At 39.5% G+C, this 26,094-nt stretch overlaps 1 protein-coding gene across 1 annotated transcript; it reads left to right on the top strand.

Annotated features, from left to right (window-relative positions):
* The first annotated feature begins 6,967 nt into the window (after positions 1–6,967).
* Positions 6,968–25,628, top strand: CMTM6 (CKLF like MARVEL transmembrane domain containing 6). Its single transcript, XM_017658114.3, has 4 exons — positions 6,968–7,195; positions 16,074–16,250; positions 20,281–20,379; positions 22,863–25,628. The coding sequence occupies exons 1-4, from the start codon at positions 7,058–7,060 to the stop codon at positions 22,998–23,000; spliced, it is 552 nt and encodes a 183-aa protein (XP_017513603.1). The 5' UTR covers positions 6,968–7,057; the 3' UTR covers positions 23,001–25,628.
* The last annotated feature ends 466 nt before the right edge of the window (positions 25,629–26,094 follow it).

Here is a 26,094-nt window from a genome sequence, read left to right as displayed (position 1 = left end):
CTGGGAATGCAAAACAATATATCCTCTAGCAAGGGAAATTTGTAGTATTTAACAAAACTACATACTCAAACTCAATAATCACATACCTAGGAACTTATCCCAAAGATTGACATCTGACAGTACAAAAATATTCAGTTATTCATTTTGACATTATTTGTAATTACAAGATAATGGAAACAACCTAAATGCATGTACTGGGTAACTGGATGAATAAACTGTACAGCCACACAATGGAGTACTATGCAATTATTATTTTTTTTAATGAAGCTGATTTCTCTGAAGCAACTTCCCAGATATCTGCCTCTTTCCACTAAAGAAATACAGGAAAGATCACCAGAAACAAACACTGTTAGCTGCCGGGAGAACATTTCACACTTTCCAAAAATAATTAACAGTGAGGGAAAAAAACTAAGATTTTTAAAAAATTATCTTTAATGAGACTCAGTCTGAGGCAAGTCTTTGGGTTAGAGTTACCTTGTGATGACCTGGACTCCTTGTAATCCAAATCCCAAACTGATGCCATGCTCCCTCTTCCACAAGAACGCAGAAGCTCCCACCTTTCTTCATTGCATCTCTCACCCAAGTAATCAAAGTGCCCTGTGCTTAAACACCCAACTGAATATGGGAGCAAGTGCCCTGTGCTAAAACACCCAACTGAATATGGGAGCAAGGAGGCCAAGCGATTCATTGTCATTTTCCCCTAAATAACCACTTAGAAATTATCTGCCGGCCCAGAGGGCGGGAACTCTAGAGCTAAAAGCAGTATTAGCCTTTGCCATTGCAGCCCTCTGCTGGTATAAATGAAATGTGGAGGTTGGCGATGTTATTTGCTTCTCTGGTATGGTTTGGATGGGAGAGGAGCTCTGATAAACTGTCATCTCTAGCAGATTCAAACTTTGCTTTTCTGGCATTCTTGTTCACTCTGATGTGTTTGGAAATGCGAGGAAACCTTAAGACTTTGCCTCTGCCTCTATGACACCACTTCTGTGTTTCTTGCTGTTCTCCAAACACTCCTTTATTCCTCTGGCTCCTCTCCACCTTCTCACTCCCCCCAAAATTCTAACCTAAATCCTCTTCTTTCTATAGGTTCTTAGACCTATCCTAGGTTCTCTTCTTTAACATGTCTATGGTTTTATCAGTTCTTTGAGTATCTCTCAAACACTTTATCTCCTCCAATGCTCCGGGTTCATATTTGAAACTATTTGCCAAGAACTCCACTTAACTTTCCGCAATTTCAGTGTATCCTAATCCGAGTTCTTCATTTTCCCTTTGTTAAGACAAAACGATCCAAGACCTGGAAATAAGGCAAGAGGATTTCTGAGTGCTCTTTCAGTGCCCTGTCTCATCATACTAGCACTGGTTCTCAAAATGCGGTCCTGGACCAACAGCATGAGCATCACCTGGGGACTTAGAAATGCCAAATCCCTAATTCTACTCAAGACCTACTAAGTCAAAACGGGGGAAGGGTAGGGGAAGGCTGGAGCAGGAAATCTGTGGTTGAAGTGGCCCCCCAGGTACTTCTGATGATCATTCAGGTTTGGGAACAACTGAACTAGAGTAGTGAGTGGCAAACTGTAGCCTGTAGTCCAAATCTAGCTGCATGCCTGTTTTTATCAAGTTTTATGGGAATATGATGCATTTTGGCATCAAATTATTTTTCACTTATGGCTGCTTTCACTCTATAACAACAGAATTGAGTAGTTGTGATACAGACTGTGTGGCCATCACAGCCTAAAAGATTTATTATCTGGCCCTTTACAGAAAAAGTTTGCCATTCCCTGGTCTAGAGCATCATCTACCAAACCCCTAAGAATCCTTGATAGTCTGGGGAAAGGTAATTTTATGTGATTTACTATTTATTATTGAGTGGGGCCCAGAGTCTGTAAAGTTAGGTATTAATTATGGAAGATTGATAAATTACAAATGATTTTTGTCTCCAAAAATCTACAAATGATAGAGGTGAAAATGATTTCTCTCGGCTAGAATTAATCACAAAGGCAACAATCTTATTGTCCTGTAGAACATTAATAAGCTTGGGCTCTAACTTAGTGATTGTATTCCAGCATTTTTTTTCCCTTTCACTGATATATAAATACACTGTATACATACACACACACATATATACATAAACATACTGATGCCGGGGTTCTTGTTTGCAAAGTTGAAGAATGAACTTAACAAACACTCAAGGTAGGAGAGCCAGGGAGAGGGTTTTATTTAGACATAAAGTGAGAAGACAGAGCTCCTGGCTCATGTCAGGAGGGGACAAGACAGCCGGGGGTGGTGCTTTGTCTAGGGGATTTATAGGCAGTTGAGAGACAGGGCTAGGGATTCAGACTTGCCAGATGGTCCCAAAATGTTTATTTTTGAAAAGATACTAAGTTTCTTATCAGAGTGTTATTCTTCAAAGTTAGCTTAACACAAGAAATTTACTGCTTTTGTCTGGAAGCATATTAATCAAGACTGTTCTGCCTTGCCTTCAATGTGGGCTGAGTAATTGTCTGTTTGATTGAAGTGCAATCTTAGCTTTACGATAGAATTTTTCCTGAGTAAGCTGGGCCTTTGAGTAGGTGCTAAAGTAAATCTTATAATGGTGTGTTCTAATTGATACAGTGAAAATATAGGTTCTGCTAAGATACTTTTCTTTTTTGGGGAGTATTCAAACTTCTAGGTCAAGTTGCTCTTGGCTTTTTAGTTTTAACTAATCTCACTGAAGAATGCTTATGTTCCTAGTTTGGTATTTTTACTTTAGAGAATTAATGTGACTTTGGCTTTGCTTAATTGTTTAACATAGAGTTTTGGTAGGGGTCATTTTCTGGAGGCCCTCACCCTACTCTAAGCCCATGCTTCCTGTCTCAGTACCAGGGTCTCTCGTATCTCCCTCTGAACTAGCTTTACATTCTTCTGATTACATTACTAATAAGCTGAATACACCTCTGAAGCATGCTTTCTATATACTTGTATGAGAGTCATCTTTTTTAACTTTTTGCGATTTATACTCTGACACTGACAAGAGTTAATTCCTCCTGTATTCCCTGAGTCCTTACCCTCTTCAATCTCCTAATTATGTGGGCTTGAAATCTTAGACCTATTCCAATTCTCTTCCCTTACTCTTCAAACAAATCAAGCTGCCTATCTCACTGGTTTCACTCCCACAGCTTCCCTTTGAGACATCCCCTCTACCATTTCCATGACTACTGTCTGAGGTTGAGTCCTTGTTCCCTTTTCTCTGAACTTTTACAACAGCTCTGACTAGTTCTTTGTAACCAATTCAATCTACATAAGGCTGCTAGAAAAATATCCCCAAGGAAGAGGCTCCAGTCATTTCACTCTCCTACACAAAGCCCTTGGGTGGTTCCTCATTGTTCAACAATAAAGGGAAGCCCCAGTTCCTTACTCTGAGTTTGAAGGCCCTCCAAACCCAAGCTTATCTTCCTTGGCTTCTCTTTATCCTTCTCCCCTCCATTTCTGTGCTCTGTACACTCTCTTCGCCTTTCTTCATGTTGCCCCTGCACCTACCACCCGCTCTGTTCTGCTTCTCTTGTCCAAACCTAAGTGTTCTTTAACGTCCCACTTGAAGCTTTATAACTCTGATCGCTTAAGCGGAGATTAGTTTCTCTTTGCTCTGAATTCCCAGCACATTTAATTTGTGTCCCTTTTATGACACATACCACTTTCTGTTACCTTTATGAACCTTTCGTGGCCTCATTGTACACCATCTATGGTCCAACTTTGTATCCATATTATTGTCGAACTGCACTAATAGATAAAGAATGCTGGTAAAAATTTTTGAGTGGGAGCTGCTGAAAGTTAAAATCTCAACTGAGCAAGTAACACCAAATTATTTTTTTAACTATAATCTCATCAAAGTATATTTTCCCAAACTATCTTTTGGTCAGTGTTTTTTCCCTCATTTAAAAACAATTAACTATTTAATATGAAAAGGGGAAAAATAAATTTCTCTTGTGGGGGGGACTTGGTGAAGGGGGGAGTCTAGTAAACATAATGTTCTTCATGTAATTGTAGATTAATGATAACAAAATGAATATAAAAAAATAATAAATAAAAATAAGATTTCTCATTACAATGTGTCAAGTCTCAGCAGTTAACTATTCGGTGTTATTTATTCATTAACAAAAATGACACTTTTCCATGTGGACATGCTCACTACAAAGGCTCCTTAATACAAGTGTTCATGTAGCCCTAAAATCTTTAGTTGGTCTTTTAATTAATTAAGAAAATACAGGTGATACATACTTTTCTTTTAGCTGGGAGGGATATCGGTGTCTAAATCCTGGCCACCCCCCAGATCGGTCAGGGTGAAGGAAGGCATGACGTATCTGCTCTTCGCTGCCTCATGGCGCATCACAAAACAGGGTTCCTCCCAATGAATGGTTTCTCACTGGTGTCACTTGAAGAGTTTATTACAAAAGTATATTCCAACACCCACCCAAATTCTGAAGCTTTGGGGCTAGATCTCCAAGAATCTTGACAATTTTTGTGCACCCCGAAGGTTATGAATTACAGGCTGAACTCTCATCCTCTTCTAAACTGAGAGAGCAGAGTCCTCTATAGAACTGCCCCCGTGCACCTTAAATAAACCAAGAGAGTTGAAAGAGTCTGTCTATCTTCTCTCCCCTCTCAGAGTATCCTTTTTCTTTATAATTGTCTCTCAATATTTTATTTTGAAAGTGTTAAAACACACAGGAAATTTAAAATTTAAAGAAAGGACGGTGGGCACACGCATACTACACCATGAACATGTTCCCGTCTTCACCTTATCACAAGTCTTTCCTTTTAACCATCTCTCTATTCATCAATCCATCTTAATATTCTGGGTGAATTCCAAAGCAAATTTCAGGTATCAGTAGCCTCTAATTTGGGATGATGGTGACTTGAAGAAAAGCAGGCAATGAATCCATGTGCCCTGGTGAAAATACAGCGGCCTCTTTTCACTGGCCAGGATTGGTAGCTGCTGGGCCAGGGCAGGATATTTAGAACATATTTAATCAACGACTAGGATAGGTTTGGCTAGCTGTGGACGACTCCCACAGAGTGGTATCTGTTTGTCTCTATTCATGTGAATGGTAGCTTTTGTTTTGTTACTGGAAGAAGAAAGGGAGGTTTGGAGCCTTGGAGAAGAGAAGATTAAACAGGGAAGCAGATGGCAGTGTAACCCCTTCCCTCTTCCGTGGGTTCTGAGGCCCTGATGGAGAGACGGCTCAGAGGCCGAGATGTTCTTTCTGCACAAGGTTGTGAGTCAAACTGCGAAGGCCTGCACTCTAGCTGCCTCAGGCTGCTTGAAATACTCAGCCTTTGGCCACAGTTTTCTCATCTGTAAAATCAAAGTAATGACAGTACCTGCACTATATTGTTGTGGAGAAAATACATGTGCCTGACATGTCACTCATCAACTTCCGTGGTTAAAATACAATTACATTTCTTGATCAGTTTCCTTTGGTTCACACCAAATTAACCTGCAATCGTAGCAGATGGTGAGCAAGAAAGAAACAAACTAAACGATTTTGACAAGTAAGCCTAAAAGGAAATCATGGAGATGCAGGAGGGAACAATCTTCTAGACCACCCATCGCACTTAAAAAGAAACCCTCCACCATCAGTAAAACAAAAAGTCATCCTACAGTATGGGAGAATATATTCTTAAATGACATATCCAATAAGGGGTTGATACCCAAAATACATAAAGAGGTCACATGCCTCAACAACCAAAAAGCAAATAAGTCAATTAAAAAATGGGCAGAGGATCTGAACAGACACTTCTCCAAAGAAGAAATTCAGATGGCCAACAGGAACATGAAAAGATGCTTCACATCACTAATCATCAGAGAAATGCAAATTAAAACCCCACTGAGATATCACCTCACACCAGTTAGGATGGTCAACATCCAAAAGACAAAAAACAACAAATGCTGGCGAGGATGTGGAGAAAACACTGCTGGTGGGAACGCAAATTAGTTCAACCATTGTGGAAAGCAGTATGGAGGTTCCTCATAAAACTAAAAACATAAATACCATTTGACCCAGGAATTCCACTTCTAGGAATTTACCCTAAGAATACAGGATCCCAGATTCAAAAAGACATATGCACCCCAATGTTTATCGCAGCACTATTTATAATAGCCAAGATATGGAAGCAACCTAAGTGTCCATCAGTAGATGAATGGATAAAGAAGACGTGGTACATACAGACAACAGAATATTATTCAGCCATAAGAAAACAAATCCTACCATTTGCAACAATATGGACGGAGCTAGAGGGTATTATGCTCAGTGTAATAAGCCAGGCAGAGAAAGACAAGTATGAAATGATTTCACTGATCTGTGGAGTATAGGAACAAAGCAAAAACTGAAGGAACAAAACAGCAGCAGACTCACAGAACCCAGGAATGGACTAACAGTTACCAAAGGGAAAGGGACTGGGGAGGGTGGGTGGGAAGGGAGGGAGAAGAGGATTAAGGGGCGTTATGATTAGCACACATAAGGGGGGTATGGAGAAGGAAGTACAGCACAAAGCAGCTTACTACGCTGATGGACAGTGACTGTAATGGGGTATATGGTGGAGACTTGGTAATAGGGAGAATATACTAACTACAATGTTGCTCATGTGAAATCTGAGCATAAGATTGTATATCACTGATAACTTGATAAAAAAAAACAACCCTCCAATTTCTTCCTCCGCTCTGCAAGGCCCCACCGACATTCGGCCTCTGCCTGCTTCTCCAACTTCATCGCCTCTCCTACCCCCTTAACTTAGCTCTTGACACCCCAGCCCGGTTTCCGAAGGAGCCTGACTCCTTCGCTATCAGACCCCTCGCTCTGCCGACTCGCTGCGCACGACAGGCGTTCCCCAGACCTTTGCGAAGGAGGTTGCTGAGGGAAGGGGCTCCGGGCGGAGGGGGCGGAGCCTTGTGGGGGCGGGGCTGGAGCAGGAAGCGGGGGCGGGGGCCCAGGAAGTGACGGCCCCGCTCGCGGACTTGCGGAGTCGGTGAAGTCCGCAACGCCAGCTGAGCTGCGGGCGCGTTCCTGGGCCCTGGGCGATGGAGAATGGAGCGGTGTACAGGCCCACCACGGAGGAGGACCCGGGCCCCGGGAGGGGCGCCCGCAGGGGCCTTGCCGCCTGCTTCTCCCTAGGCAAGCTCAGGTGGTATCGGCGCGTTCTCAAAGCCTTGCAGTTGGTGAGTTCGCGCAGGGCGGCGAGCCTGGGCCGGGGCGGGGGTCTGGCGCCGGGCCGTCCGCCTGCGGGCCCAGAGGCCTCCGGGCCTTCTCCCCTCAGCCTGGCGCCCTGGGAAGCGGCGGTTGCCACACCCCAGTTCCTCTCCGCCGCGCCTGGGTCGGAGGCGTTACCCTCCGGCCCCTCCCCGCCGCCCCGTGCCCCTCGTCCCCCTCGTGGGTCCCCGACGACCACCTAAGGGCCACCGAGCTGTTAGGCGGGTCCAGGAAATGCGTCGGGGAGGGTCCGAGGCAGCCACTGGGGCTTCGTTCACTTGCTTTCTGTAGCGCCCTTCGTCTCCTCCAGTGGTTACGCTGCGTTATCGCCCAGAGTGCCTATATTTAGACCACAAAGTGCTTTTCCTTTATATTTCTCTGGTTCTTGTGGTTTTCCGGGTGCGAGCCCATGGAGGCAGTTTAAGTTGTTGGACAAAGTGTTCCGATACCACGCGTGGCCTTGAGATGTGTGTGTCCAATAAATTGCCTCCCACAATTCTTATATTGACTGGAGAATTATTTCTGAATGAGCAGTAGGTGTACACAAAGTATAAAGTCAGAGGGACAGCCTTTTGTGTTTTGTTGCTCTTAGCAAAACGAGGGCATCATGCACTTATCTTTCAACTTTACTGAGTTTCAATTTAGGCTGTTCAGGTGCCTTAAACCTCTTAGCGAAAAAATCAAAACATCTCTGAGATTTTTTTAGTTCAGATTACACACATACTGAGTAACCCAAAGAGGAGCAATATTTTCTGCAACAGAAAAATCAAACTGCTTAGAATGTTTATGGATTTTTTTTTTAACCATCCCAAGTAAAAATAGCGAATTGGTTTCCTTGGGAAGAACATAACTTCATAGAACTCAGATAACCAGAACTTACCATTTTCTTAGAACTCAGATGACCTACTTTTATTGAATAGAAAAGTAGCAGCAGGAAAACTGGTGCTACTTTTTAACCACCAAAATAATCACTTCTAGGAATACTTGGGAAATCATTTGAAGGCAAGTGGTCATGTAACCTGTGGGTCCCAAAAGGGCCTGGCTCTCTGGCTTCAGCCTCTTTTCAAGTAATTTTATCAGGCATCAGGAACTCTGTCCTGTCATTGTCCCTTTGTGCCCTGTTCCTTCTGCCCTTCCTCTTAATGGCTCTCACATGACTTTTAGATATCAACATTGTTTCTCTGCAGTAGAGCTAAAATATTGCTTCATGTATTCTGGTACTCTTTAGAAAAGAAAAGAATTTTCTGTTCATCTGACACATTCTTGCTGCTGAAAGACATCACTGTTGATCTGCTGTCCATTACATCTATTTTCAGTTGCCTTTATTTTTCTTAATTAGAAATGGCAAAGCTAAAGTCAACTTTCTCATTACCTTCTTTATAGTTGAGTAAACCATAGTTCCGTATTTTTGGAATAGAATATAACCAGAAATTTGGGTGGTAAGCTTTTTACTTGCATGTGAAGAAGAAGGGAAGATGAATTTGTCTTGCAAGGGCTGGTAGACTATTCCCTTGTTCTCCATCATCCGTAAGGAGAAAGAATGAAATAATAAAAACAAATGTCTCTTCTTGATGCCCATTTATTTGTTTATGAGGAACTAATGTTATTAGAATGCCTTCTTCACATAGTGACTCTGGCATCTTGCTGAACTGATGGACAGTGACTGCATTGGGGTATGGGTGGCGACTTGATAATATGTGTAAATGTAGTGACCACATTGATTTTTCATGTGAAACCTTCATAAGAGCATATATCAATCATACCTTAATAATAAAAAAAAAGAATGCCTTCTTTAAAATAGATTAAAAATTTTTTTTCATTGTTGCCATTTGTTTTTGTGGTTATCTTTTTATCCCTGCTTTGTCTGTTGAAATAATGTCTCTTCACAGTACTGTATTACATGAGTTTCCCAGAAAGTCCCAGGGAAGTTACTCATGAAGTAAAGTAAAACTCTCATCCAGCCTGGGGACACAGGCCAAGCATTCTTTGCCTTAACTCAAATTCTGACTTTAGGTAACTTACTTTTAAAAGTTTAATTGAATTACGAAGCTCCAGTAAGGAAACAACTGTAATGGAGAAAACCGTAATCAGAAGAGAGGGTACTTTCACAAGGGACTTGCGAGACTTTTGGTATTTTATTCAGAATGTCATGCGTTTTTGTGTTTGGGTCTGGACTCATAAACCTTATCAGATTCTTAAAACCGGAAAGAGAAAGGAACCTTACTCTAATACATAAAGCCAGACATCGTGTTCTTAGGAAATTCTCAGAGTCCTAGGAGGTTGAATTGGATTTCCTCTGAGGTTCTTTCCAGTCTTTAAGATTTTTACAACTGTCTGAAGCCCTTTGGGGTATGCTGCTGGTACAGAGCTGAATACCAAAGGGGTAGAGAAGGCTTGCCTGCATAAGGAAAGGGAGGTTACAGATAAATAAGCTTAACTACATACTCTTGAGTTATATGGCTGTGTCTACTATTATTCAGATATGACCTTAATTTTGTCAGAGGCTTGTACAAAACATAAGTGTCCCCTCAGCTACTATGTACCCTTCCAGAGCTGAAGAAGAAATAAAAGTCTCAGTGGAGAATTAATGTAAGGAGTTATTGCAATCCTAAATCTGTGCAGTTTGTTTATTTATTGTTTTTTTCTATCCTTGGATTGGTCCTTATGCCAATAGTTTATTTTGTGAGGTCTTATTGTCATCGTTCTTTTCAAGCATGTTTGTTTCTGTTTTAAGGGGAGAATTGACATTTGGCAACCTAATTCCTTGCTAGTAAGCTGATGCAATGATTTAAATACATGTAAATATTCTCTCTGCAGCAAGTTGACATTGTATTTATCATACCAGTTGAATGTCCTGATGGCCGCACAGTACTGTGATTATAATAACTTAAGGCAAGCAAAGTTTGATTTAGGATTCTCCAGTGATTTTAAATTTATTAAATTATAAATAATGTTACTCTGTAAGTGCCAAGAAACAAACCACTTGGAAGCAGTTCATCTTGGTGCTCTTTTCATTATTTAAATGTGAAAATTGATATGTACTAAATTGAAATGCTCTTATTACCTTGAGGAAGATCCATAGTGTCAGCAAATTATATCTTTGGACCTCCGTGAGAGTAAATGTTTGCCTAAGGCAAGGGAGACCAGCCAGCTATTCAGACCAACAGATTTGTTTACTGGAACCTTATATTTGACTAAGAAGTTTTTAATAGAAATTTGTTTAATTAACAAATTAATATAATTTTATAGGTGGATTCTAATAATAGCAAACATTAGAAAGTACTCTTTTTGTAAGAAACTTTCCAGTGGAAGAATGTAAAGACAACTGATTGGGAATTATTATTTAATATATTGACTTAATTTTAAAGAAGATTGAAGTTTCAGAAAAGGTAGTGAAACTGAAATGGAGAGAGACACCGGGTAGTCATTATCTGAATGTTCAAATCTGCAGAACTGTAAGACCATCTTGTAGTCTCTAAGACTTTCCAAATGTGTAGCCTCTAGCACTTAGGTTTTAATGTATGATTTACCAGCAAAAAGGGAAATGCACAAAACTAGTTGTTACTTCAAAAACCCAATCTTACAGGGAAACCTTACATGAGTAGTCATAAAATAACCTTAATAAACAGTGTTTAGGGGAGTCAGGAGACCTGGGCTCTTGTCTGCCTGGCTAACTTGGGATTTAGCTTATAAGAGATTAATTCCATCATCTGTAAATAGGATGGGAAACTTTGTTCTCCAAGGGCCCTCCCAACTCTAAAAGCTTGATAATTCTCTTAATTGTATTTGTGTAAAATTTTATGTTATGTAGGAGGCACATTGGGCACACTGTTGTTAGGTACTTAGCTTAGTGCTAAGTAAGCAGTATTTAATGTGATGTCTTTATGCTGTTGAGAGTAAAACTGTTCACCAGAAAATAACAAATGGGTTACATTCACCGTCATTTCCTTACCCAATTCAGTGACTTTAACTCTTTCCCTATACTTAAAACCACTTTAATGCTGATCACAACCCATTTCTTGCAATTCTTCCTTTAGCTTTCACATTTCTTTTCTTTTTTAGTACAAAATGTGTCTGTTTACCAATGAATGAATGAATGAATAAATAATTAAAATATATGATTAAAATAAAATAAGCCCACTTCACCTGTCACACTGTCACGCTTGCCAGTGTCCCTCATCGACCGACAATTTGGGGTACGTTTACTGCTCTTTAAGAAGTTTTCCTAAGAAGTGTTACACTTCCTGTGACTTGTCTAGTGCTAGTTGCCTTTTTCCCTCCTGCTCTTAGACTGTAACGTTCCTTCAGGCCCCACCCAGTCCTCTCCTCCTCCTGTCTTCCAACCAGCTGAACCAGGCAGGCAGTCCCTGTTGCCTTCTGGAAGTCTGTATACTCCCTGCTGTGATCATCACGTAACCGCACCCAACTCCTTAGCCATTTTTCTCATGAGTCCCCATCCATGTAGGTCAGCTGCCTTATTATCCCTTTTGGGCTCACCATGCAAGTACTTGCCCTCCTGAATCAATTCTTTTCCGTCCCCCACCTGGAATGTCTTCTCCCTATCCAGATCTATGTATCTCTTGGCCCTGTTTTAATTTTTGTTCTTCTACTCATCATCCAGCTATTACTCCAGGTAGATCCAGAAATTTCCTGGACTTACAGTGAATGCTTAGTCATGAGTTATAAAAAAAAATGGTTTTCTTGTTCATTTATCTTGTTGCTCTGTCATTACATATTCCTATACGTATTGTAGTGTTGGATACATAATACTCAAATACACTTAAAATTTTTTTAATTTGAGGTGTAATCTATAAAATAGTTTTAGGTATACAACTTAATGATTCTGTATTTGTATATATTATGAAATCACTTATTTCATGCCAGAGACTATAATGCTGTGGGAGATTATAAATGAAGGTTAGTAGCATCAGAGATGAGAGTCAGGAGATTTCATATGGAATATAGCTTGTAGTGCTAATTTCTTGGACTTTAACTGGGAATAGGAACTAGTAAATGTCCAAACTTTATATTGTACCCCTTCAGTCTCTTAAGGTAGTCATGTAGAACTAGCCTCTTCATATTTCTCTGAGGCTTAATCAGGTCAGTAAGAATGACTCCTGTTAGAAAGTTTGGAACCGAACTTGACCCTGATTGCTTCCGGCCTAGCTGGATCCTGCCCTTTCTTACCCAGAATAGACAAGCAGTCTGTATCTATACTACAGGTAAGATTTTATTGTCATATAGCCTACACAGATGAGTGTTCCTGATGATCTTAATTATTGTAATAATGGTTTGAGATCAGCTGTTGTTAGACCCCAGTTACAGTTTTAGGCTGATACCATCTCACAGTTTGACTTTTCTATACCTGAGGGGTATTTTGCAAATTTCTCATAGAAAACCACCTAAAACTTGAACAAGATTTAACATAGAGGCAAGAATAAAGGACAGGAATGTAAGACAGTTAGTTACTATTTTATTGTACTGTAGTTCTGTAAAACTCATCCTGTAATTATAACTACAGGAGACTAAGCACTTTTACAGTGCCCCTCTGGGATTTGTCTTGGTGTGTCACTTTATGTCCTGTGATGTAGTGATTGGGAATACCTCACCTGACATTTGTGTGAAAGTTGTTTGGGATATACTCGACTATTTTACACCTCACTGACTTACAGGTAATCATAGCAGCAGGATCTGTTTTCATCCTTACCTAGATTTTTTTCAGTTGTGGGGATATATGAATTTTGTATTGCCAGTAGGAGGGAGGAAAATCCCTTAAGGGCTTAGATAACAATTTAGATTAGATCTTTTCTTTTTAAGCTTTTTATTTTGAAATAATTATGAATTTACAGGAACTTGCAAAGAGTACTGGGAGGTCCTTTGCACTGCTGTGTGTGTTTATGTGCATGTGTGTATATATACGTATGTGTGTACTTCTGTGCAGTTTTCAACACGTGGAGCTTCCTGTAATTACAACAGTTGGGATACAGAACTGTCCCATCACCACAGGGGTCCTTCATGCCACTCCTTTATAACCCTCCTTTCCCTTCTCCCCTGGCCACAACTAATTAGTTCTTCATCTCTGTAATTTTTGTTATTTGAAGGATGCTATTATAAATGGACACATGCAGTATGGAACTGTCTGAGGTTGGATCTTTTTCTGTTTGCGTAATTTGGAGATTGATCTAGGTGGTGGCATTTATCATGTTTGTTCCTTTTAATAATTAAGTAGTATTCCATGATGTGTCTGTACCACAGTTTGCTTAACTGATGGTTTCCAGTTTGGGGCTTTTACGAATCAAATTGTTGTGAATCCTTATGCATCCATTTTTGCCCAAATCATAAGGTCTTGTATCTCTGAGTCTTACACACAGTGTAGGCAGGCAGTTGTTGGGTCATATGGAAGTAGCATGCTTAGTTTTTTAAGGAACTGCTAAACCGTTTTCCAGAGCAACTGTAACATTGATCTCTTTTTGATGAAAGTATTATATAGAATAAAATTTTTATTATATACTATGAAATATATGTGTTGATTTTTGTAGCAATCTTGTTGCCTTTAATATATTTGGTTGCTTCTACTGGCCTGACAGGTGAGAGGCATTTCCTGACAGGCTTCGACTTGGATCATCAGTCATTTTTTGATGTTTTTAACAATCAGAAGGAAACTCCCTTAGCTTCTACAAAACCCACACAAACTGCCCAAGTGAACTCTCTTCCCTCTCTTCCTTCCTATTTCTAAAGAAGAGTCAACCCCAAACCTAAGCCCTAAATCCTACCTTTAGGGAGCCTCTTTTCTCCCTCTGTGTTTAGACCCACACATCTTATGGCTTCTGCCTAAGCATTTAAACATGCTCAGTTTCCTGCCCCGGTCTTGAAGTTCCCTTCAGCCTCATCCTCTGTATCCTATCTGACCACACTTCTTGACTCTGCTGTCTCTGTTCCCCTGCCTTGTCTTCCTGTCACTTTCCAAGAGGCAGTACTGTAATTACTATATTACTGTTGTTACTAAATAGCAACAATATTCTCTACCTGACGACACTGAAAATGTCTTGCTGATGTCACCAGCAGCTCTCTTGTAGCTCAGTCCAGTGTGTTTCGGTTCCATTCTTACCAGACCTTTAAGTAGCATTCAGCCCTCGATCGCTTTCTCATTTGAGAGATACTTTTTTCTTGGTCTTTTGCCCCATGGACTGTTGCTCCTAATTGTCCTTTGCTGGTATCTTCCCCCTCTGTTTATCCTTTAAATCTTGGGGTTCCTCAGAGTTCTGTGCAATAGCTGGCTCTCTGGGTGAGCTCTCACTGCCTTACTCCCACATTTCTTCTCCACCTTAGACCTCTCCTTGGGCTCCAGGCCCATCTCTACCTAACTCTTCCACAGACCCCTCATACACAGTGTACTTAAAACTGCGTTTATGCTCTCCCCAGCAACCTTGCCTTATGAAAAGGAAAGAGGGAAAAAGTCTTTCTCCAGGAGGCACCAGTATGTCAATACCACAAACACAGCAGAGAGAGCCTGTTAAAACCCATTTGCATTTAATTGAGTTCCCAATTGACCAGGGTTACCAGTGCAGTTTAGGCATTCAGTGTGAGGCATTCTGACCCCTTGCGTGTCACAGACACCCTGGCGAGGAGGCCCCTCTTGAGTCCTTTTACCTCTGTCATCAGTTGACTTGTGTTAGTCCCAGACTAGTTGATACAGTTACGATTGTTATGGTCAAACATTCAATTAAATATTACACACACATCAAAACTGAATGTTGAATTATTTCTCTGAAACTAAATTTGAGTGCTTTGGAAAGATTGGAAAACAGATTACTAAAACATTGTGAGAGGCTAATAACTGAAGGATTCTGCACGCTGTTTCCCAGGTGTCCGAGATCTTGCCCCTCTTTAAGTAGCAGCAGTCTGAACGTGGTAGCTATAACTGATGAAAGTGATTAATGCAGAATACATGATGTGAAATTCCTGTCATACTCAAAGAAAGGCCCACTTCAAAAGATTGGTGGATGAATGGGCCTTTTTTGTTTCACATTAAAATACAGTGTTGCCATGTTTACTGTTTCCTACTCTGTCTTCACCCTTTGCCCAGGGCTCTACTGCATCTTCAGTGATTAGCCACACTTCTCCCCTCCCCTCTTCTACTGCTGCTTTGATCTCTCTCTTTCCTCTGATTTTCTCCCCAGCTGGATGTCTGCCCCAAGTTTTGCCCTCCCTCCAGTCCTCTGTCCGTATCGAAGCTGTAGAGAGCTACTACAAGTGTAAACTTGATCATGGCAGCCCTTTGCTTTCAAACCCTTAAAGTCCAGATTCCTTAAGCCAGTAGAAGAGGATTTTCAGATCAGGCCTCTGCTTGCCTCTTTAGTCTCCTAGTCTCATTGGATCATTTTTGGGCCGCTGTTTGCTTCCTTCAAAGTGCACACTTTAGCCATGTTGACTCAGCTTGCTTTCCCAGATCAGGTGGGCGGTGGGATACCTGTGTGTGCATTGAGGTGGGGGGTGCCGTGATCTCTCACTCTAGGTCCTTTGGTGTACTGCTGCTGTCTCTGGAACTTCTTCCCCTGTCTTTCACTCCCAAAGTGACCTCACTCCTTCAGGGTTCCGCTTTCCTTCAGGAAGCCTTTCTGGAAGCCCAGGCTGATCACCTCTTCTGTGGGCGTTTCCCCTAGTCTAGCAGTACACGGTACTTAGTTAGCAATCAGCCTAAGCTCTGGGTAGGTGAGGTTCATTCAGTATAACCTTGTTTGCTGCAGTCCCCACTTAATACATGTTTAGGTGAATAGATGTTGTTTTCTGTGGGTGAATACTGTACATTTTGGAAGACACTGAAGTAATGCGTTGTTTCTTTTGTAGGTGTTTTCTTTGCTGGCCTTTATCTGTGAGGAGGTTGTATCGCAATGCACTCTGTGTGGAGGACTTTACTTTTTTGAATTTGTCAGCTGCAGTGCCTTTCTTCTGAGTCTCCTTATACTGATCGTGTACTGCACCCCAGTTTATGACAGAGTTGACGCTGGAAAAGTAAAGTCATCGGTAAGCATGAAAAAACACAACCCCTGTATTAGGAACAGAGCTGCTTTGGTGTCTTCTATAGTTTTATTGTTCAAAATAGTAATGCTTTCAAAACTCAGTAACATGAGACACTATCCAGTGTGCCACGTCTGGCTCCAAGCAACTCAGTTTTACCTGCCAAACGGGATGGTAGATCGATGGGGAAAGCAAAATTACAGTGAGAGTGATAAACGCTGCCCAGAGCTTATGGTTATTGGTGCTTTAATTCACATAAGATATTTTTTTTTAAACTAGGATTTTGTTACTTTAGCTTTCTCACATTTCCGAGTGTCAGTCATTGGTTCTACAATTATTTATTGTGTACCTGTTATGTGCCAGGCATTCTACTAGACAGTAGAGACAAAGTCATGAACAACTATGATATATTTCTGGAACTTTTAAATGAAACAGCATGTAATTCTACTTCGTTTTGATTTTACAATGAAAAAAAGTTGCCTGTAAATGGATAAAGAATTGTTGAATTCATTGTTTGGAAATTTCCCTTTTAATAAAAGTGTACATGAGAATTCTATTTTCACAGAACTAGGGACTCATAACTTTCTGAAGATTCAGTCTGCTGGCCCTGTGTTTTTATTTGAGTAATAATACGGATTTGTGAGTTGACAGATAATTCACAAGTTACTGTATTAAAGGAAGAAAGAATTGAGCAGTTTGCTTCTTCAGTAGCATCTGAGTGTCTGTGGTGGTTTTTGAAGAAGTGTACCTGTCAGGATTGACATGTGAAGGATTGAACATCTCTGAGGGAAGAGATTAAAATTAAGACAGATTCGTAACGATTAAGAACAAGAGGCAACAGGATAAATACAAAGTAGTGTGATTCTATTGTTTTAAATTAATGAGAAGCAAGCATTGAGTCATACATTGATTATACACCTAAGACATTTACTTTTTTCTCTATACCCTTTTGTACCACTTAAATTTTGTGCTTTGGGAATCTATTACTTTCTTTTAAAAGAATTGTTTTAAGTTTAAAACTTAAAAAGGCAGAAGTTGATATCAAACAGTTAAAAAAATAACTGGGAAGAACAGGTGGAGTCTGAATCAAATCCATCAAGCCTTTGATGAGCGCATACATGCAGCTTGGGTGTATGACATGGTATGGCCAACATATGACTCTTCCATGATCTCACCTGATACGAGCTGCTGGTGGTGCAACTGTGTGCCATCACTGTATGTGCTGTGACTAGAATCCTCACACCCTAATGCTCCATTTGTCTGTTGAGCGAACTTAGGTTCAGGATGGTTTAAGTCCAAAGTCACACAGCTAGGGTAAAGTAAACTGAGAGTTGGCCCCAGGAGAGTCCTCACACCTGCGTTCTGCCATGGGGCCTGGGCAGGGTCCTATTAGAACCAATGCCATGGCAGGTGTTGTCATCACAAGAATGGCTATGTAATGATGACAACAAATTTGTTTTACGAAGCAGATGTTAAGAAGAGGATGCAGAGAATACCTTAGACTTCTTGTTAATTGTATTTGTAATCTTTGAAAATTCTACCTTTTTACAGATTCATATGTGATGAGATTTGGACAGTGAAAAAGTTCACTAGTATTTGAAATGATTGATTTGTAGTTTGTGTAAATCATGTTTTAAACATTAAAGACTGAATATTACATCATCTAATTTATCAACAGCAAAACACCCATAAAAATATTTTTAGAAATATTTAGTTTTTTAGTGCTACTACACGTGTAAACCTGATTATGGCATCCCTTTGCTATCAAACCTTTAAAATCCAGATTCCTTAAGCCAGTAGAAGAGGATTTTCAGATCAGGCCTCTGCTTGCTTTAGTCTCCTAGTCTCTTTGATCTTTTTGAAAAGGAACAATACTGTAGTATTTTCCAGTGTAGTGTAATGGTCTGAACTAAAAAAAAAAGGTAAAACATTTATTATGTCAAACTTGGGCATTTAGAAAGTTATTTATTTTAGGGTAAATATTGGAAAAATTAAAACAAATCAGTCATTTCATCCTGAAACATCTTTTGTAAATTTACCATATTTCTTTGGGTCATTTGTTTCTATTCCTGGGCAGTATTTAACATTTAAAATAGTTGTAATCATAAAGTATAATTATTCTACTTTCACTTGACATCATGAGATTTCATGTCTTTTTTAAAGGTTTAAAAGTTACTTCACTGTCAGCATACTAATGTACTTTAACTTTAAGGTTTTTTAATGCAGTAGAGGTTTTGTTTTGGAGAAAATGTTTTGAGTGTGTGATGGTGGTCGTGTCTAGGGAGGAATGATAATCCTTTTGAAGAGAGAATCTTTTCTATCTCATGCTGTTGGGGGGCAGATTCTATTAAGGATAACAATAACTGACATTTATGGAACATTTACTACAGACCTGGCACTATCTAAGCACTTTCTATGGATTAATTCTAATCTTCAGAATCAGCTGTAAAGAAGCTACTGTTACTACTCCCATTTTGCAAATGAAGAAGCAAAGGCACACAGGTTGAGTAACTAATTCAAAATCATATATAGCTAGGAAGTAGTGTAACTGGTATTTGAACTCAGTCTGGCTTTAGAAACCATGTTTATTAATGAGCACTATATTATTCTGTCTCAAAGTGATTGCCTTGTTTAAATACCTCTTTGAAAGTACTACAAATATTAGAGTTTTATATTGGTATGTAACAGATTTGAACTAATATTCAGAGGAATAGAAAAAACAAAGTACTGTGACCTCTCTTAGAAGTAAGGAGAAAATCTCTAAATATTTTAGAAATGTTAAAGTGAATGATCAACAATGTTGGATAGTTTTACTGATACTAAGTTTAGGGGAGATTGCATTTCAAAAACTCAGAAAGTACCAGAGTTAAAATCCTTTGGCGTGGCTCTCACTTCACCAGTTTCTCCTCTAAATCAAATGTGGATGTTAAGTGCTGTTTGCAGTGAGTGTAGGAGGGTGCCAGGTGCTGGTGGCATGTGCCTGAGAGCCTTGGAGACCCACAAAGAGCCTCATCCTTGTAAACTGCCTGATGTTGAGATATGGTAGCTGTCTCATTTTGGATTACCTACTAGGAACAATTGAAAACAATGAGTTTTTCCAGAGAGCTTAAGTCTGAGAAACATACCATTCGCATCATTTTTTTAGTTAATGTGGGTGGTTCTTTTGATTCTTTTTCCAAAATGCTTTCAAAGCACCAAAGTAGCCTCAGAGAGGCCATCCTAGCATAGAATTCAGATCTTCCTTGACTTACAAATAGAGTTATAGCCCAATAAACCCATGACAAACTGAAAATGCACGCAATACGTCTGACTTTCCAACCCCCCCAGCTCAGCCCTGCTCAGCATTCTCTTGTTAGCCTGCAGTGGGCAGATTCTCCTCACACAAGCCTGTTAAAAAAAGTGCAGAGTATCTCGTGTAATTGATTGACTGCTGTACTGAACGTGAAACAGATGGCTTTTGGGTTCAGAATGGTTGTGTTTTGGTCTCTGACCCTTGTGATCACGTAGCTAACTGGGGCCTGCCTTGCTGCCACCGCGCAGCCTCACAAGGGAGGATTGAACTGCCTATCACCGGCCTGGGAAGCATGGTTTCTGCTGAGTGCATTATGCTTTTGCACCGTTGTAAAGTCGAAAAATCCTAAGTCAAACCATAAGTCAGGGACTGTCGGTACTTTGAAAGGGAAAACAAAAGCATTAAAAAAAAAATTTGCTGCAAATAAGATTCGATTCAATTAGTCTTTTGGCTTTGATTTTAATAAGTCCTAGAAAAAAAGACACACACACAATATTTTGGGGAACTGCTTTTATTAAAAGATTATCTTGTGATGTGCTTTCTGAACATACCCTATCCAAGGGGCAGCTGGGTTTCCTTTACAGGTTATTTATCCAGTACCAGGCTTACTGAAAAGCTAGAAATTGAAGTATGTAAGTTTGGGTTAAGAAAAAAAGTAAGTCATTAAAGTTTTTCAAAAGTTAAAAACCAAAGTATTTGTTTCCATCAAACTAACCATACTGTGTTCCTTATGTGCATGTATAGGATTTCTATATTACTTTGGGAACAGGATGTGTGTTTTTGTTGGCATCCATCATTTTCGTTTCCACACATGACAGGACTTCAGTTGAATTTGCTGCAACTGTGAGTACCGTGTATTTTTATCGTTACTTATTTTTGTTTCCTTACAAATACGAAGTATGGAAGTACATGACAAGCTATACAGCATGGGAGAGTACTTTGTCTTTTAACTTATTTTTTAGTGTAATTTGAATAGAAGACCTAAAAGCAAATAAATACAATAGCCTTAAACACCTAGAACCTGTCTTTAGAATTTGACTGGATTTTGTTAACAATTTACTCCACATTTGAACATGTTATTGCTAGTGAAAGTGTAGAATTGACTAACCTTGTATTTCTCCACATCTCAGCAACAAGAACACCTACATGCCAGGTGCTGTTCTAGGTGTAGAGAATAAACAGGAGAAATGACGCAAAGGCTCAGTCTAATTTAAGACATAGATAAGTAAAATGTTCATATGGAATCCTTGGGGGCCAGATTTTATTTTAGAATTCAGAATATTCTTTGACTTAGGAAGGTAATACTATACATATACTATATTACATAATACCTTCGGAGGGCCTGGGGCAGCACCTTGTAATCTAACAGTAATATTTCTGAAGCGTATGAGTATTCACAGAGAAAGGGATGGGTAAAGACTAAATGGTTTTACCTTGTGTTAATTTTGAACCAAATTATCCTGAAAACTGTGAGTTTTTGTAGCTTTGTGGATTTTAGAATTGTAAACAATGGGTCATACAGCACAGGTGGGAACATGACTAGATAACAAATCCTTGTGCATGTCAGCTAGTGTCCAATTAATACTTTTGTTCGACAAAATGGAAGTTGTAATTAATGAGTTGTCAGCTAATAGATCATTAAAACTACTTTTTGTGGTAGAACAACCCAAAAGGGGCTCAGAGAATTGCAGGGCTATCATGTGTCTACCTATTCATGTGTGCAAAGTTCCTTTGCACTTGCACATGCACAAACAAAAACAAAACAAAATTAATACTGAACTTGACTCATGTTAACAAAGGGATATTTATCCATGGATATATGAACCAATTGAAGAGAAAATTACAGTTTAGTAGAGCCTTATGGTTAATTTCAGTTTATGTGCGTATTTTTCTTAGGCACATTATAGGGTGGCCAATAAAATACTTCTGAGTATAAAAATATATTATTATGAAATCCTGTGAAGAAAGTGAAAAGATGTTGAGGAAAAGTTGAATTTAAGGGGAAAAAAGCATGGCATGATATCCCAGGTATTAAAAAATTATTTATATCTTAATTAGATGACATCTTAGATTTTTAAAATATTTAAGATTTCATTGGATATTTTTAAGGGTGATTGGCATTTTAAAAACTCAATATTTATAATATGCTGGAAGTTACCTTTAAAACTTTCAAATTAAGAAAAATTATATAGACTTAAATGAGTGAAGGAGTCCTTTAAAAAGTTGAAGTATGTGAGCAATATTGCTGGAAGATCATTTGTTGCGATCACATGGCACAGAGGGCCCTACGTGGACTGGAGTTCTCTGAGGTGTCAGAGGTGATGTCACAGACAAAGTGACATCTGGTCCGCCTTCAGAGTATTCAGGAAATTTGTTAGTCAAATCGGGATAGATGCCATCAAGCCAAAATAAAGACTGCAGAAGGGAGATACGATGTGGGGTTTCAGGGGTGGGACTGATAAATATAGGTTGGATTTGTTGGGGACACCCAGGTGAGTTAATGACTTTGCTTTTCACCAAGCAGTAGCAGAATGCGTATGTTTAGCGTGGAGGGGTTGGGCATGAAGGGACAAGAGCCTGCTGCAGACTATAACAAAGTATTAAAAATCATGGAGATAGAGTGTTAGACCTGGAAGGAACTTTAGCCATCACCTACATAAGTTGTCTTATGAGCACTTCTTAGGTCCCCATTTCCTTAAGGGCTTTGCTAGTGAAGAAGCTAAATTTGAAGCATGGTCTTCTGTCTCTTGACAGAATTCTCAGAATGTTTATCATATGGGAGAAGAGAACAATGAGGAAGTGATTTAAGAAAGAGGAAGTAGGTAGTGGCGTCATGTTGCTGTGTCATTACAGTCTGGCAAATATGTTTTAGGTAATTTAAAAGTATCTTCAAAATAGAATTTCTGTTTTGATATTTAATAACTTTTCCATTTTCAGCTTCCTAATCATGTATTTCCCTTTCTCATCTGTGGGTCAATCTAACCATTGCTAATAATCCTGTATTATTTTATAGGATTTTAGTTTTTATACTCTCAGTCTCATAGATTGGTAACCCACACATACACACATACATATATAAGACAGAATATTTGTATTTTAAAAGACTTTGATTAATAGCCATCATTCTGGAATTTTTTGTGTGTAACTTCTTTCCATTTTTTGATGACCTTAAAAAACTTTTTTATCACTAAAGTTAAGAATAATGTGTGAATGATAAAATGGATGAATCATCTTGCTAGTATAAAACACTCTCAGAGCCAAGTAGGAAATGTGAGATTCTGTCCCAGAATTACTCATTCTAATCTTTGCCCCTTTTTCCTTCTCAGGTATTTGGATTTCTAGCAAGTTTTATGTTCCTGTTTGACTTTGTCAGTATGCTCTGTGAGAAACACCATGAGCCTGAGCCAAGAAAACCTGAGGGTGTGACGAGGGGAGAGGCCGTCACTGAGCCACTTAATGCTTAGAGACGCCAGGGAGCAAATGCTAGCACAGTGTGGCGGCTGCATTCTGCCTGAGACAGGCAGATGCTCTTGTAGGATTTGTGTAATTGCTAAGCCACTTCCGGAGAGCAAAGAGAAGTGCAGGAAGGCATTTTTATTAACATTGGACTGTGTATCAGTCATCACAAATTTGGCCAGAGGGTTTTTTTGTTCCCTGAAATTTTTTTTATAATGGTCAAAACATTAAAATGGTTGAAAATGGTCAAATGAAGTTTGGTTTTTTATGATTTGGAGGTGAAGGCAGTTATTTCCTTAAATCATTTAGCTGAACTGATGATGCATTATTCTGTTGTCATTGCTAATCCTAATTTCAGATTTATGCTTTAGCGCTGTATGAACAGCATGATTAAGTTTATCCATTTAGAAATTATTTCTTTTTAAATTAATTTACGTAGCCATGAGTTTGTTTTTTGGTGATTAGATAAAATTTAATGTATATTTAAGGGACCAGTAGTCAAAATGTTGGTCTAAACTTCTTTCCTGAAAATATAATACCCAGGCTTTACTGTATCTAACTCAGCTTTAAAATTATATGGTAACATTTTAGGATAATTATTCTTAACTCTGAAACCTTTTGTAGCCTAATGGAAAATGTATGGGAGATGTTGGTATTTTATAAGTATAAAAGCAGCAACATCAGGAGCCCTGTGTTTATACCACACTTTGGTGGTGGTTGATACCTAGTAAAAAAAAATTTTTTTTTACATATAACACATAGAAAAACGGGAAAAACTAATACCATACCTAATGACCAAAGACAAGAAAGATACACTTTTTGTGCAATATAGTGAAAGTAATTACAAAAGCAGGCTTCCACCACTTGCTAAGTGTCTGAAGAGATGAGTTCATGTTGTGAGTTAGAAGATGGTCTGTTCCCCTTATTCACCTTAATCTTACTGACATAAGATTACTGCTCAGATTAATATAGCTCTGCAGGTCCTGTTCCATGTCTTCTTTGGCACCAATTTTCTTTTTAAAATCCCACCTTTCAATTTTTCATCTACTTGAGAGACTCCATTTGCTGTCTTATCAGAATGGCCCACACCCTGCTTCGTCATCCAGCAGAGGTGGCCCCCAGCTCTGACTTTCTTAATAGCAGTTGTCTTCCGGCCAGCTGGCCAGTATCCGGGGCCCTTCCCATTGCATAGAGTATATGGCAGGACCTTGAGGGCACTTGTTCCCACACAGGTGGGGCTCTGGTGTCTCTTTGGAGGAGACCTTCTTAAGAAAGGAATTTCTAGAGAATCTGCCCAGGTTAGTATGGTTGATGGTGTAAGAGAGTAGTCAAACCAGACCCTTTATAGCCAGTTCTGATGATTTGGAAGAGCTGAGTGTGCTGGCAGGCCATCTTAGAGCCCTGGGTAGGACCGTTCTGACCAAGTGGTTCATAGATGAGACCTTTCTTGTCCTCATACTAGATTTTTGACTGACTGGAGCCCCTCTTGTTAAGATGGCGAGCCCACACACCAGCTCCTTAGGTACTTTGGTGGAGGTCTCCTCGGGGGGTGGCTGAGGCTGAGGCGTTCTACCTGAGGAGTGGAATCAGATTTAAAATGAGACAATTTAGTGACCCCATCCTTTTAAAATTTCTTATCTGCCATATGTATGTGTTGTAGATGAGTTTCGCCTGCATGTATGTGGTGCATGTGTCTCTCAAAAATTGGTCATAATGGCGAGATACAGCTTCTCTTCTGTCTTACTGACTTAGAGTCTGGATATCAGCACTACTACTTACTTGGGAGATAATGAATGCTCTTTTTACTCTGACATGCCATCTAAGAGAGGAGAAATAGCCTGGGTCTTGGGTTCGAGAATAAAGACTGGTTCAAAGATGACCAGCTTATGGTAGGCAAGTTCTGCGATTTCACATCAAACTGTACCATTGTCATTTTAAATACCATACAGACTCAGCTGGGATTCACAGCAAACATCTGAGCTACTTCAGGGTCCCTGCACATGCATTGGGGAGTTGGATGGATAGACCCTCAGCTGGCCTCACGTGTATGCATGTTGGCATCGAGCTTAATAAAGCTCTCCTTGTCTGAGATTCCACTTCCATTTGTTGTTGGTATAGAAGTAGTTCTCTTAGCTGGTCACTTAGTCATTTCCTTTTCAGAAAGATAATATGTTTCCTGGTAATCTGGGGTCATTCTAGAAACTCTTCATTCTGTCTTTTGTGGGACCCATGACTGATTATCCTTCCTCTTCTATTGTAGAAGGAATTAGAAGTAAAAAGACCATTGTGGTAAATAAGAAAGTTCAAGGAGCACTTGGGACCAAACCCTATTATGTACAGAAAAGGGGAAACTCAATTTTTAATTAACAGCTATGGTAAATTTAATTTGTTATATTTTATACAAATTGTTTAGAATAGTTATTAAAAATTATAAGGGAAATGCACTTACAAGTCCAAAAATTTTGTAACTGTTTTACTTAAATTATATTCTGTATGGGGACTGGGAAATGTATTTTTACATTGTTTATAGCGAATCATTTTTGTATTTATCAATTTAAATCCTGTGGGTCTTTTTAGCTCTCTCAGTGTCAAATTTTGTAGTCTTCTTTTTAAATAAATTCATTTTATTGTCCATACCTTTGTAGTTGTTTAGTTATTACAGAAGCGTGATGTTTAAATGAAAACTTTGTCCAGAGTTCTAGGAGTTGGCTCTACAACCTTGGTGAGTCCCTATCTGGAATACTGGACTGTGGGTTTATCCAGATTTTGGGACATGGGTAGAAAAGAAATCTGTTTCCTACCCATGGGCTGTCCCTCTTGTTGGAAAGGTGAAATACACATAGAGACAGCATTTTTAGGGAGCCATGTATAAAGAGTTACCAAGGATTGTTATGGACTAAACATCTTTAAATACTTCCAAAGAAACAAATATTGACTCTCCATCACAATTCTTGATGTGACTAACAAAGCTGAAAACAAAAGAGGCCCATTGTCTTTCAGACTGTTCAGTGATGGGGAAAGTGAAGCAAAACTAGGGTGGTTGCAGTACAACTACAACTATTTGAATCGTTTGCAAAATTCCTGCCTCCAGCCTGTATGAGA

This window comes from Manis javanica, chromosome 15, assembly GCF_040802235.1.
Source record: "Manis javanica isolate MJ-LG chromosome 15, MJ_LKY, whole genome shotgun sequence".
In the NCBI taxonomy this organism is placed as follows: domain Eukaryota; kingdom Metazoa; phylum Chordata; class Mammalia; order Pholidota; family Manidae; genus Manis; species Manis javanica.
Note: the sequence above shows the minus strand (reverse complement) of the source record. Positions and strands in the feature narration are given on the sequence as shown.

Excerpts from the sequence above, each read along its gene's own strand:
- CMTM6 (XM_017658114.3), top strand. The coding sequence starts at position 7,058 with ATGGAGAATGGAGCGGTGTACAGGCCCACCACGGAGGAGGACCCGGGC. Across the intron at positions 7,196-16,073 it reads TTCTCAAAGCCTTGCAGTTG|GTGTTTTCTTTGCTGGCCTT; the intron begins GTGAGTTCGCGC and ends TTTCTTTTGTAG. Across the intron at positions 16,251-20,280 it reads CTGGAAAAGTAAAGTCATCG|GATTTCTATATTACTTTGGG; the intron begins GTAAGCATGAAA and ends GTGCATGTATAG.